This window comes from Chelmon rostratus, chromosome 1 (genome assembly GCF_017976325.1).
Source record: "Chelmon rostratus isolate fCheRos1 chromosome 1, fCheRos1.pri, whole genome shotgun sequence".
NCBI classification, from domain to species: Eukaryota; Metazoa; Chordata; class Actinopteri; order Chaetodontiformes; family Chaetodontidae; genus Chelmon; species Chelmon rostratus.
In genome coordinates, this window is record NC_055658.1 from 31,570,166 (window position 1) to 31,580,774 (window position 10,609).

Genomic DNA, 10,609 nt, shown 5'->3' on the forward strand with positions numbered 1-10,609 from the left:
GGCTGATTGCTGCCTGTTATTTTGGACGCCAGGTTACCAAAATGCACTTTAAACTTCCTGTGAAGACCTTTTCAATACTTCCACACCAAACTCCTTCAGGCATCTAAGTAAAAGATAATTTTTATGTGTGTTTTCAAACTAAACACCATCAGTGGTGACTGAAGTGTTGTTGGTCCTGTTCTTCCAAAATCAATAACATAATATATATAATAATAAATTAAAGAGATTATAACAGAAACTACTTCTAAGTAGATGAAGACAAAGGAAACAGCACAAGTTATTTAACAAATAACAATAAAATGTAGACCATAATATTATCTAATTATACATATGTAATAGATTTCTATGATCTTTGTCCTTTTTAGTTGTGCAGATTAGACGATGTGGTCGAGAATTGTTTGAGAGTAATCCTCCTGCTACCTCTCCCTTTGCTGTTGCCTCTGTTACTTATCTGATGACACTTTTTCTGACAGTGAGGGGTTTTCAGCGCTGCCCCCCCCCCCCCCCCCCCCCCCCCCCCCAGGGTCACGACCTCTTCAGTGAATACAGTGAGCTGGAGCTGGCCCCGCACAAAGCATGAATACAACCATTATCATAAGGTGCATTGTTTACACGGCATTGTTGTAAGAAATGCTGAATTGTTCAAAGCGGAAAGTGTTGGCACTGCACTCTCACATTTACATGTCAGTGTGCGGTTTGTGTGTGCGCACCGAAGCTCTGTTCTCTCTGCTCGTTGTGTTTGGATATCTGCATGCACACATCTATTTCAATTGCATGTGCGTGTTTGTATGTTGGGTTTTTTTTTGTGCTCTGCATGCGGTTGCAGTGTTTGCAGCTCATGATGTGTGTGTGTGTGGGCAGAGAAGACAACATGAGCGTGGTCGTGTGTTTAGCATATCAATGGCGCCAGGGCCCCGATGACTGCTGCAGAACCACTCTGAGCTTTCTAGTACCTGTCGGCTCACCTCACCTTGCTGTATTTAAGGGGCTTTCTTGTTGCCTCGCAGAGCTGACATGAACATCTTTACTAAGGTCCCAGGATTAGCCCAACAAACCAGGTATGTCGAGAGTGCCGCGCACCAGCCGGGGCCCGCAGAGTCAGACCCCCCGGTCAGAGGCGTCGAGGTGGGTGGGACCCCGGTGGCTCCGCATCCCACCTCCTGCTCTTCTCACGCTCTGCTCTCTGTGACGCCTCCAACACCAGTTTCCCAAAATCACCTGAAGAGTGATAGGAGACACGCACACATACTCAGTATTTTAGGTGCAAGCTGATGGTTTTAATCTGAAAGACTGAAGCATGACAATACCTCGGTTCATAATCTGTAAAGTTTGAACAGAAATGAAAACGACAGACAGTCAGACACTTTCAGGGAGTCAGGTTTTCATTTCCACTTCCACACACCGTCATTCGTCTCTGGAGTTTCTCTGTGACTGCTCCGTTGTTATGTGTTTGGGATATAATTATTCATTAAAAATGCTTCTGTATCTACAGCAAGCTGGGGTCTGTGCTCCAACGTGCCTTCTACGGGTCCAGTGGGAGGGTGAGTCAAACCATTATGTGGAGTTACATTGTTAAAGCGTGTTTCTCTGCACTGATCAGGTCACTGCTTGTAAACGTGCTGATTGTGTGTCGACTCTGTCACTGAACTGTGGTTATATTTTAACATACTTGTTCACTGTTTTTGCTGTGATACTATAATGCTTCTTTCCTGTGGGGACATCTTGGCAAATGTAGAATATTTCCAGTTCCTCCATCCAGGGTGGATGTTGGCCGTTTTGAGGAGCTGGTCCAGTGGGTAGTCTCAAGTCTCCTAGAAATGAACCATATCCAGGCAGCAGTCATTTCCCAGCAAAATGTAAATTAACAAAGCAAATTAGTGATGTGTAAATGTAGTTTCTATGAGATTTTAACATTTAACACGAAGAAAGTCTGTGTAGTGAATGCAGAGTGGCTGCTGTAAAACATGTGAATCAGAAGAAATATAAAGGACACAAAGACGGAAACAAGTGACGTAAGACAGCTAAACAATCCAAACTTTGTCTGAATGTGCAGAGAAATGCAGAGCAGCCACAGGTCAGAGGTCAGAGTTCAGCCTCCAGGCGGCCCGACGAAAGAAGCTTTTCCTTCGTCTCTCTGGGTTGGACTCGTGGCTTCAGAGGTTAATTCTGAGTGTAGAAGGAAAAAATTAAATTAAAAGGGTCATTTCACCCAGATCATAACAAATGTGTTTTCCTAGTGGCATCAAGCCATGCAGATGCTTTGGCTGTTTGTTAGCACTGAAAAAATACATTAAAAAATGTGGACAGACTGGAGAGACTCTGGACTCTGGACAAACTGTGGATAGACTATGGACTGTGGACAGACTGTGGACAGACTGGACAGACTCTGGACTCTGGACAGACTGTGGACAGACTCTGGACAAACCGTGGACAGACTCTGGACTCTGGACAGACTGGATGGACTGTGGGCAGACTCTGGACTCTGGACAGACTGTAGACAGACTGGACAGACTCTGGACTCTGGACAGACTCTGGACTCTGGACAAACTGTGGATAGACTATGGACTGTGGACAGACTCTGGACTCTGGACAAACTGTGGATAGGATATGGACTGTGGACAGACTGTGGACAGACTCTGGACAAACTGTGGATAGACTATGGACTGTGGACAGACTGTGGACAGACTCTGGACTGTGGACAGACTCTGGACTATGGACAGACTGGACAGACTCAGGAAAGACTCTGGACTCTGGACAAACTGTGGATAGACTATGGACTGTGGACAGACTGTGGACAGACTGGACAGACTCTGGACTCTGGACAGACTGTGGACAGACTCTGGACAAACCGTGGACAGACTGTAGACAGACTGGACAGACTCTGGACAGACTGGATGGACTGTGGGCAGACTCTGGACTCTGGACAGACTGTAGACAGACTGGACAGACTCTGGACTCTGGACAGACTCTGGACTCCGACAGACTGTGGACAGACTCTGGACAAACTATGGACAGACTGTTGACAGACTCTGGACAGACTGTGGACTCTGGACAGACTCGTAGTGATAAACGGACTCTTTTAACAGAATTAGTGACACTGGAGAAAGAGACGTGTGACCAGAACGATACTTCTCTCAATTATCTAGAGCCTGATGCTGATTAGCTTAGCTTAGCTTAGCACTGAGACTGAGAGTAGGTAGAAACATGTCATCTGGCTCTGTCCTGAGTCAAAAGACACAGCTACTGACACCTCTAATTAACACTGGATCGTTTATACCCAGAGGACCACCGGCCTCAGTTTCCAGGAAGTCACTGCTTTCAGCTCACATAAAGAAATATTTCCTCCCAGTAAAACCAGTTTACTGTGAGCAAAACAGTCCAGATATTTGAAATCCTCCATCGATTTGCATATACTGTACCTGACAGCCTCACGGTGTTTGTCAGTCATGAGAGGCTGGAGCCCGCTGCAACAGACTGGACCTGCTCAAACAACTTAAACTTATACCAGTATCACAACAAATGTGAATACATGAAGTTGGTCTGATTCAGCCATTGAATCACAGCAGGCTCTTTATATTCATCATTTCCCGTCGTACCTCTGCCCTCAGGTGACCCTTTTCGAGCAGCGGAACTTCGCCGGCAGGCGTCTGGACCTGAGTTCTGACTGCGTCAGGCTCAGTGACAAGAACTTCCCAGAGAGATGTAACTCTGTGCAGGTGGAGAGCGGAGCGTAAGTCTACACCACCACCTAAAGTAGAGGACGGGTCACTGCAGCAAACGCTGGAGAAGACACAAAGTAGACGAAGTCAACAGCAGAGCATCCGCAGCCGTCTCATGACCTGTCGCTTCAGTGCTGTTCTGTCATCAGACTCGTTTCCCCATGAGGCCTGGTGGACAGATGAGCCTGATGATGCAAAACTGAGAATTCCCCAATAAGACAATTAGTCTGCCAAAGAAATGAATCCAGAGCCAGCATCTAGTCAGGGGACCTGCAGGTGAAACCAAAACTACATGAAAGTCAAGGGTCAAGGAGAGAAAAAAAGAGAAAAAGAGAGAAAAATTAAAGGGACCATTCCACAGAAAACAATAGTACAAAATGACACACACACACACACACACACACAGGTAAACACTGTCCTAAGCTGAAATAACTGCACTGAATTCGACATGTAGTTGTTCTTCTCTGCCACAGCTCAACAAATCAGGAGCAGGTTTGGAGTCACTTATTTGAGACTTAGAATTGTCTACTTGTGGAGATTCAAGTGTTGAATCACAGCAATTTCTTCTGTCCACCAAACTTCATGGAAATAAGTTTAAATTTAATTCTACTCAAACACAGATCAACAAAACCCCAATAACCAAATCAATAATAACTCAACAATCAATTCAGCTTCCACTTGTTGTTTTCTTCCCTGCTGCTGTGTGCTCCAGTCTTTGACTCTCCTCTCCTTTACAGATGGGTGGGTTATGAGCACGAGAACTTCCGGGGCCGTCAGTACCTGTGGGACATGTCCGAGCGTGGGGAGTACAACTGCTACGACAAGTGGTGCGCCCAGGTGGACCACGTGTCCTCCGTCCGCGCTGTTAAACAGGTGAAGCTGCAAAAACACACGAGTTACAGCACAGACTGTCACTGGAGGAGTCCCAGCTGCAGGAACATGCTGCCATAAAACAGCCAGGGGTCCAAACGTGTAAAAAATAACCTTTAAATCTACTAACCTGGCAGACGGTTGTTAAATCTGACATTTTACAGAAAAACAGGTTGATGTGTAACATCTGTCACACAAAGACGAAGGTTTTAAAGCCTGCAAACTACACGACGTGCACTCAGCAGCAGTTTTCTGTATGTTTCTCTCACTGCCAGGACAACAACCCTGCCAGAGCTCAGCTGTTCGAGCGAGCCGGCTTCTCCGGTAAGAAGATGGAGATCCAGGACGACATCCCCAACCTGATGAGCCGCTACAGCCTCAACAGAGTCGCCTCCATCCGCGTGCTCGGAGGAGCGTAAGTGCGGCGTCCCTCCTGTTCTCCGTCAGCCTGTCGGTCCAGAATCCATCAGGATCACTTGTGTCCTGTGATCCAGCATGCGTTCATGGGTTGAGAGCAGTTTTTAAACCTTCGGTGCAAGTTTCAAGTTCTCATTAATAATCTGCCCTCGAGGTCTACGCAGTAGCTGTTGTGGAGTTTTCCATCATATCACATGAGCTTCCTCAGAAGATGAGTGCAGTCAGTGTACCTCCTTCTGCTGATGAAGTCTGAGATATGACTGAAAGCTCCAGAACAGCTGCTAAATGAACCTCGTGGTCAGATCCTTCTCAGTTTCAAGGTTAAGAATGAGCTTTGCAGGTCAGCTGAGCATTAAAATGAAACATGTGAATTATCTGACATAGTCCCGATGATCAGACATCCCACGTCTCTCCGTTTGTTCTTATCGATCCAGGATTTACAGAGTAGAAACGAATCAATTAATCTAATTAATTATTTTCTCAATCGTTTAGTCTCTAAAATATGAAATACTCGATTCTAAATACTGAAATGGTCATTGCAATATACTGGAACCAAAAGTGACATTTTAAAATATCTTTATCACAGTGAGATTTGAGAATTTTGGCATTTTTGTATGAAAAATGATTGAAACAATTAGTTATCAAAATAATTTCAACCAACCAACCGTTGCAGGTACCTGATGTGCAACGATTGGTTGGTTGCCTGGTTGTTGTGACTCGAGTCTGAACTGCAGGATTCAGTTAAAGCAGTGAAACTTTCCCTCTGCTGCAGAGAAAAGTTTTCAGTCAGTAATGAAACTGCTAAGGGTTCAGGATTCATCAGAGCAGACGTCACGCTGATCAGAGACCTGCAGCCGGTGGAACATTTAGTTTCCAGTTAACGCTTCTCCCTGCAGATGACAGGAAGCTGATCTCACCCTCCTCCCTGTGTGTGCACAGGTGGGCCGTGTACCAGGAGCCGAACTACAGAGGGCCTCATTACATCCTGGAGAAACGTGACTACAACAACTTCTCTGACTGGGGCAGCCAGAACAGCACTGTGGGCTCTATGCGCAGAGTCCGCTTCAACTGAACACCAACGCCGTCTGATGTGGGTCCCGTCAGCAGGACTTCCACCGCCACACACACGAAACCTGTCAGCTTTACACGGACAACACCTATTTTAGTAATAAACTGTAAAAAGACAAACGCTTGCATTTTTCTTCTGTTCGCTTCTTATTTATGGAAAGTTTCAATTGTTTGGGTTCAATATTGGGATAATTGGTTTTACCAGAGCTTTGCAAGTTCAAAACCAGCCTGTTTATAACAATCAGTGGAGACTTGTGCATTAAAGTCAAACAGGGTAGCGTTCAACACAAACAAGTTCCTACTTAGGTTAGTTATTACTAAATACAAAATCCAGATCCCAAAATAAGACGTTCGCAGAAAGATTGAATCAAAAAAAAAAAATTTGCAAAACTTCAAGCTAAGCTATCTAAAACATTTTATTTAGCTTTATGAACAAAGTAGATACAAAGTCCAAACTGTGTGTATCCCACAGCTGCACAATACCTGGACACATGAAGAATAAGACACCCAGCTAAAGCACAGGTAACATTTCCTGCCAAATGTTTCAGAAAAAACACAAATAAGGCACCGGTGAGGTAGACTAAAGCTCAGATAAACCAGTTCATAAATCTACAAGAGATTTAAAAAAATACTAAAATCCACTTTCGGAAAACTCCTTTGTAGAAATTCGTTGCAAACAACCTCTGACTGGAAGCTGTGCGACGTCTCAGCTCAGGCTTGATTGACACAGTGCAGTTCAAGGTGCATCGGAGGAAAATCTGATAAAAGCAAAAACTAATGACAAATTCTGAAAAAACTATGAAGCTTGGATCAAAAAATATAAAAAACAGTTTATTAAAACTAGTGAGGTTTCTCCACAGTGATCAATCTAAAATAAAGTGCAAGCAATGCGTCCTGATGAAATGTAGAAGTCGGCCTCAGGGATTGTTGAGCAGAGCAGCCGCCAAGTGTTTGACGGTGGACGACTTCAGCTGAGGGATGAGGCTGATCTTCATCAGCTTGCTGCTCGAGTACTTGTTCTTCACAGCCTGCAGAGGAACAAAGTATCAAGTTTCATTTGTGCTCAGCATCAGAAGTTCTTGTGCTCTGTCAGCCAGCTCACCTGGAACTTGGTTTTCCCGTCGTTTACCATCACAACGTTTTTGGCGATGTGCTGCATGATGGGCTTCAGGTGCGCCTCGTCGTAAGTCGAGTAGTGCTGCTGTGTAGCAGACTGAGACGAGAGGGAGACCAATTAAACAACTTTACCAGAGAGGCAAATTACAGCCATCAAACCGCTCGACGTCCACCGAACTCACCCACGGCAGCCCGTCGAGCAGCAGCTGGGAGAGACACAGCGAAGCAGCAGCGATCTCAGACGGCCGATAGTGCACCATGTCGTAGTCGATGAGGGTCAGCTCCATCAGATACTTGGCCAGCGTGTGTCTCTCTACGTCAGACTGAGACAGAAACAACATCCAGTCCACTGACAAACACTATGAATTCTTGCCAATGATCACTTTAACACAACACCAGTGAAACATGTGTCACTTCAGTCTGTGCAGCCCCGGTGAATTACAGATAAATTAAATCATGTGGTCACACAAAACTGCCACTCCTGCTCTGTTATTTAACAAACTCCCAAAAACAACTCTGAACAACCTGCCAGCTTTACTGAAGGACGTCACAAGCAGGATACTTCACGTAAAACCTCGACCCATTATTACTGTCAGTAAGTGGCCTACAGATCTCTTGACTTATCGTATATGAACATGTATGCATGCTTATGAGTAACTCTGAGGACAAAAGTAAACACATGCAGAAACTCACACTGGCCACCTTGGAGGCCCGCCTGAGGAAGTGTAAGGGAAGAGGACGTCCAAGCTGAAAATTGAGGCTCTTCAAAACCACCTGCTCCATCTCCAGAATCTGAGACTTGGTATACGCGTTGTCTGTGATGTAGGCAAAGTCTCCGACCTCCGGAGCGTACATCTCCTCATATTTACAGGCCACCAGCATGGCGGTCACACCGACAAGCTGCAGCTTTCTGCGAGAGACCGGCTGGACCTGCAGCACAGCGAGGAAGGTTTTCACTCAGCTCACAAAACCCAACGAGGAGGAAGACCATCCAAACTGTTCTTACCTGGAGAAAACGGTCCAGGACGGCGACAGTGAGGTAGAGAGTCTCCTGCAGCAGCTGGAACCTGGAGTGAACCTGGACCAGCCAGTCGATCAGAAGAGCTCGCATGCGCTCGGTGATTTCATAACCCTGCATGTAGTTTGCTCGTACCGCCTGCTGCACCTGTGGAAACACAGCGATGAGCGCAAAACCGGCGCAGGGTGAGAGTTTAACGACGGAGGGGATGAATTACCTCCAGGACGTGCAGATAGTTGTAGATATCTTTGACATATTGTGAGCAGAGCTGCGGCAGGTCTCCGTCCTCCTCGTCGACGTCCTGCACAGTGAGCAGCGCCTCAGAGAAAGCCTGGCACAGCTGCTCCTCTTCCTCCTCCTTCATGGACACGTCGGCCGACTCCTCTGAGGCTGGAGGGAGAGGAACTGCGGGTGCTTGGACCTGGTCTACTGGATGCACAACCTGGACCGCGGTGGGTTTAGCTTTTTGGGCACAGGATGGTTTGGCTGGTGCTTTGGCTCGTGCTGTTCTCTGAGGAAACAGGGCGCTTACTCAGAAATCTGTACTTTGGGCTGTGAGGCTTGTTAGATACGAGAAAACAAACTGAGTTACTTTAGTCAAACTGCAGAAATCCTCCTAAAGTGTACAGGACAAGGCCAGAGGCATGTTAACACCCAAACACCACACCTGTGGTTGTCTTTCCAAAAACATGAGCATTAATCTGCAGCCTCGACAGCCTCCACTCTTCTGGGAAGGCTGTCCACAGGATCCTGGCTTTGTGGACGAGGGAGTCCATATACTTTTGGCCAGATACTGTAGCTTGTGTTCAAGTGTGTCTTGGATTATTATGGGATTCACAGCGTTAATTTCAAGTGAAAACACATGCATTGTTCCTCCGTAATGTTACCTTTGTGTTGACTGCTGCTCCAGGAAAGTTGGTAATCTCTCCAAGAGCAGCTCTCCTCTGGCCTGCTGCCGTGGTTTTACCCATCTTCACTGGGTTTTCTGCGGCTGGAGGCTGATAAAAGAGAAGGATAGAAAACTCAAGAACATACGAGAAGCTTCAGAAATGCTGCCCAGAGTAAAGTTTCTTCATGAAAGCACAGACGAACAGAAGGCCAAGCAGGACGCAGGCGGAAATGTTAGCTAACGATGCTAGCTAGCGAAGCTAACTGTAGCCGCGTCGCTAACAGCTAAACACCGTGAAAGAGAAATGATTTCAGTTTACTCACCACAGCAAGAACTTCCAGAGACGACATGTTTAACGTGGGCAGCAACGAGAACAAACTGCGACTTCAACTAACAGAGTTTTATTTTAGTACCGACCAACACAATTTACCGACAAGATCCGAGAACACCGATTTCTGCAGGTAAACAACACAACGACGAGCAGCTTTCAAATAGCGCTCCGTCAAATCTGATTGGATAGAAGCTTGGTGGGAAGTTTCTGATTGGCTGACAGAACGGGGGTTAAAGATGCGGTTCAAGGACGAAGATTTTATTATTTATCAATTGTGAAAGTTCCTCACACCTGATTTAACCTGATACTGTGTCTTTAAATCCAGGATTCAGAACCCTGAAGCTATCCCATTTGACCCCAACAAACTTCAGAAAAACCAACACAAAATGCACTGTATTCCATCTTTTAGCATAGTAACATTCATGTAGATCGGTTATGAATCTCTTTTGAAAACTGAGTTAATGTGAAGAGTCATCATCAAATGTGGCTCATTAGATCCTCTCCAGTTCAATCCATCAGATCGATTAAACATCAAATAAAATCATCAAACAGATTCCTGCAGGCCTGGTGATGGTGTTTCACACCTGCTAACAGGTGGGTAGCTGTGCAGACCTGATGCAGGGGTCTGACCCTCAGACAGAAAATTCAAGGCTGTTTCAGACACTTTTGAACTTCTTCATGGGTGAAATGTAAGAGCTCAAAATTGTCATGTTTTTGAAGAAAGTCTGATCAAAATTAGACATAGCCCTAAAATTTTATTTTAATAAGCCATGGGATCCTGATGAAATCATGTGGGTATTCTGACTGGTTCAAAGAGCTCTCTCAGTTTGTGCTTTATTTCATAAAAACTGAATCAGGTCTTTTCAAGGACACTCATTCATTTCCAATCTGTCTTAACACCTGTTTCTTCATCTGTGTTGCATTACTGTCATCACATGATAAGCCAACATCTACAATTGGCACTGTTTTAAAATATATATAAAACTAGCTACCAACATTCAAGCTGTGCTGTGGATTTGTGGAAGTTTCATATATACATGCAGATATACTGCAGGTTTTCCATTAACCAGACATTAAAACCCAGCTTACTGTTTTATATTTTCTTAGAGGGAACACGGGTCATTAAAAAATACAGAATTCATAAGATCATCTGAAATAACAGGAAAAACACATCTGCCTGC

General features: G+C 45.3%; 2 protein-coding genes across 2 annotated transcripts; one reads left to right on the top strand and one right to left on the bottom strand.

Annotated features, from left to right (window-relative positions):
• The first annotated feature begins 1,014 nt into the window (after positions 1-1,014).
• crybgx (crystallin beta gamma X) lies at positions 1,015-6,078 on the top strand. Its single transcript, XM_041943017.1, has 6 exons — positions 1,015-1,058; positions 1,493-1,541; positions 3,609-3,730; positions 4,457-4,592; positions 4,865-5,004; positions 5,946-6,078. Exons 1-6 carry the CDS (start codon positions 1,015-1,017, stop codon positions 6,076-6,078), a joined length of 624 nt encoding a protein of 207 aa, XP_041798951.1.
• Positions 6,079-6,879: 801 nt separating this feature from the next.
• Positions 6,880-9,555, bottom strand: LOC121604288 (G2/mitotic-specific cyclin-B2-like). Its single transcript, XM_041933769.1, has 8 exons — positions 9,421-9,555; positions 9,096-9,206; positions 8,426-8,719; positions 8,197-8,355; positions 7,884-8,120; positions 7,373-7,513; positions 7,177-7,287; positions 6,880-7,102 (listed from the first exon to the last, which is right to left on the bottom strand). The coding sequence occupies exons 1-8, from the start codon at positions 9,445-9,447 to the stop codon at positions 6,992-6,994; spliced, it is 1,191 nt and encodes a 396-aa protein (XP_041789703.1). The 5' UTR covers positions 9,448-9,555; the 3' UTR covers positions 6,880-6,991.
• Between the last annotated feature and the right edge of the window lie 1,054 nt (positions 9,556-10,609).

Excerpts from the sequence above, each read along its gene's own strand:
- crybgx (XM_041943017.1), top strand. The coding sequence starts at position 1,015 with ATGAACATCTTTACTAAGGTCCCAGGATTAGCCCAACAAACCAG. Across the intron at positions 1,059-1,492 it reads GGATTAGCCCAACAAACCAG|CAAGCTGGGGTCTGTGCTCC; the intron begins GTATGTCGAGAG and ends CTGTATCTACAG. Across the intron at positions 5,005-5,945 it reads ATCCGCGTGCTCGGAGGAGC|GTGGGCCGTGTACCAGGAGC; the intron begins GTAAGTGCGGCG and ends GTGTGTGCACAG.
- LOC121604288 (XM_041933769.1), bottom strand. The coding sequence starts at position 9,447 with ATGTCGTCTCTGGAAGTTCTTGCTGTG. Across the intron at positions 8,121-8,196 it reads TCCTGGACCGTTTTCTCCAG|GTCCAGCCGGTCTCTCGCAG; the intron begins GTAAGAACAGTT and ends GCTGTGCTGCAG. Across the intron at positions 7,103-7,176 it reads ACGGGAAAACCAAGTTCCAG|GCTGTGAAGAACAAGTACTC; the intron begins GTGAGCTGGCTG and ends GTTCCTCTGCAG.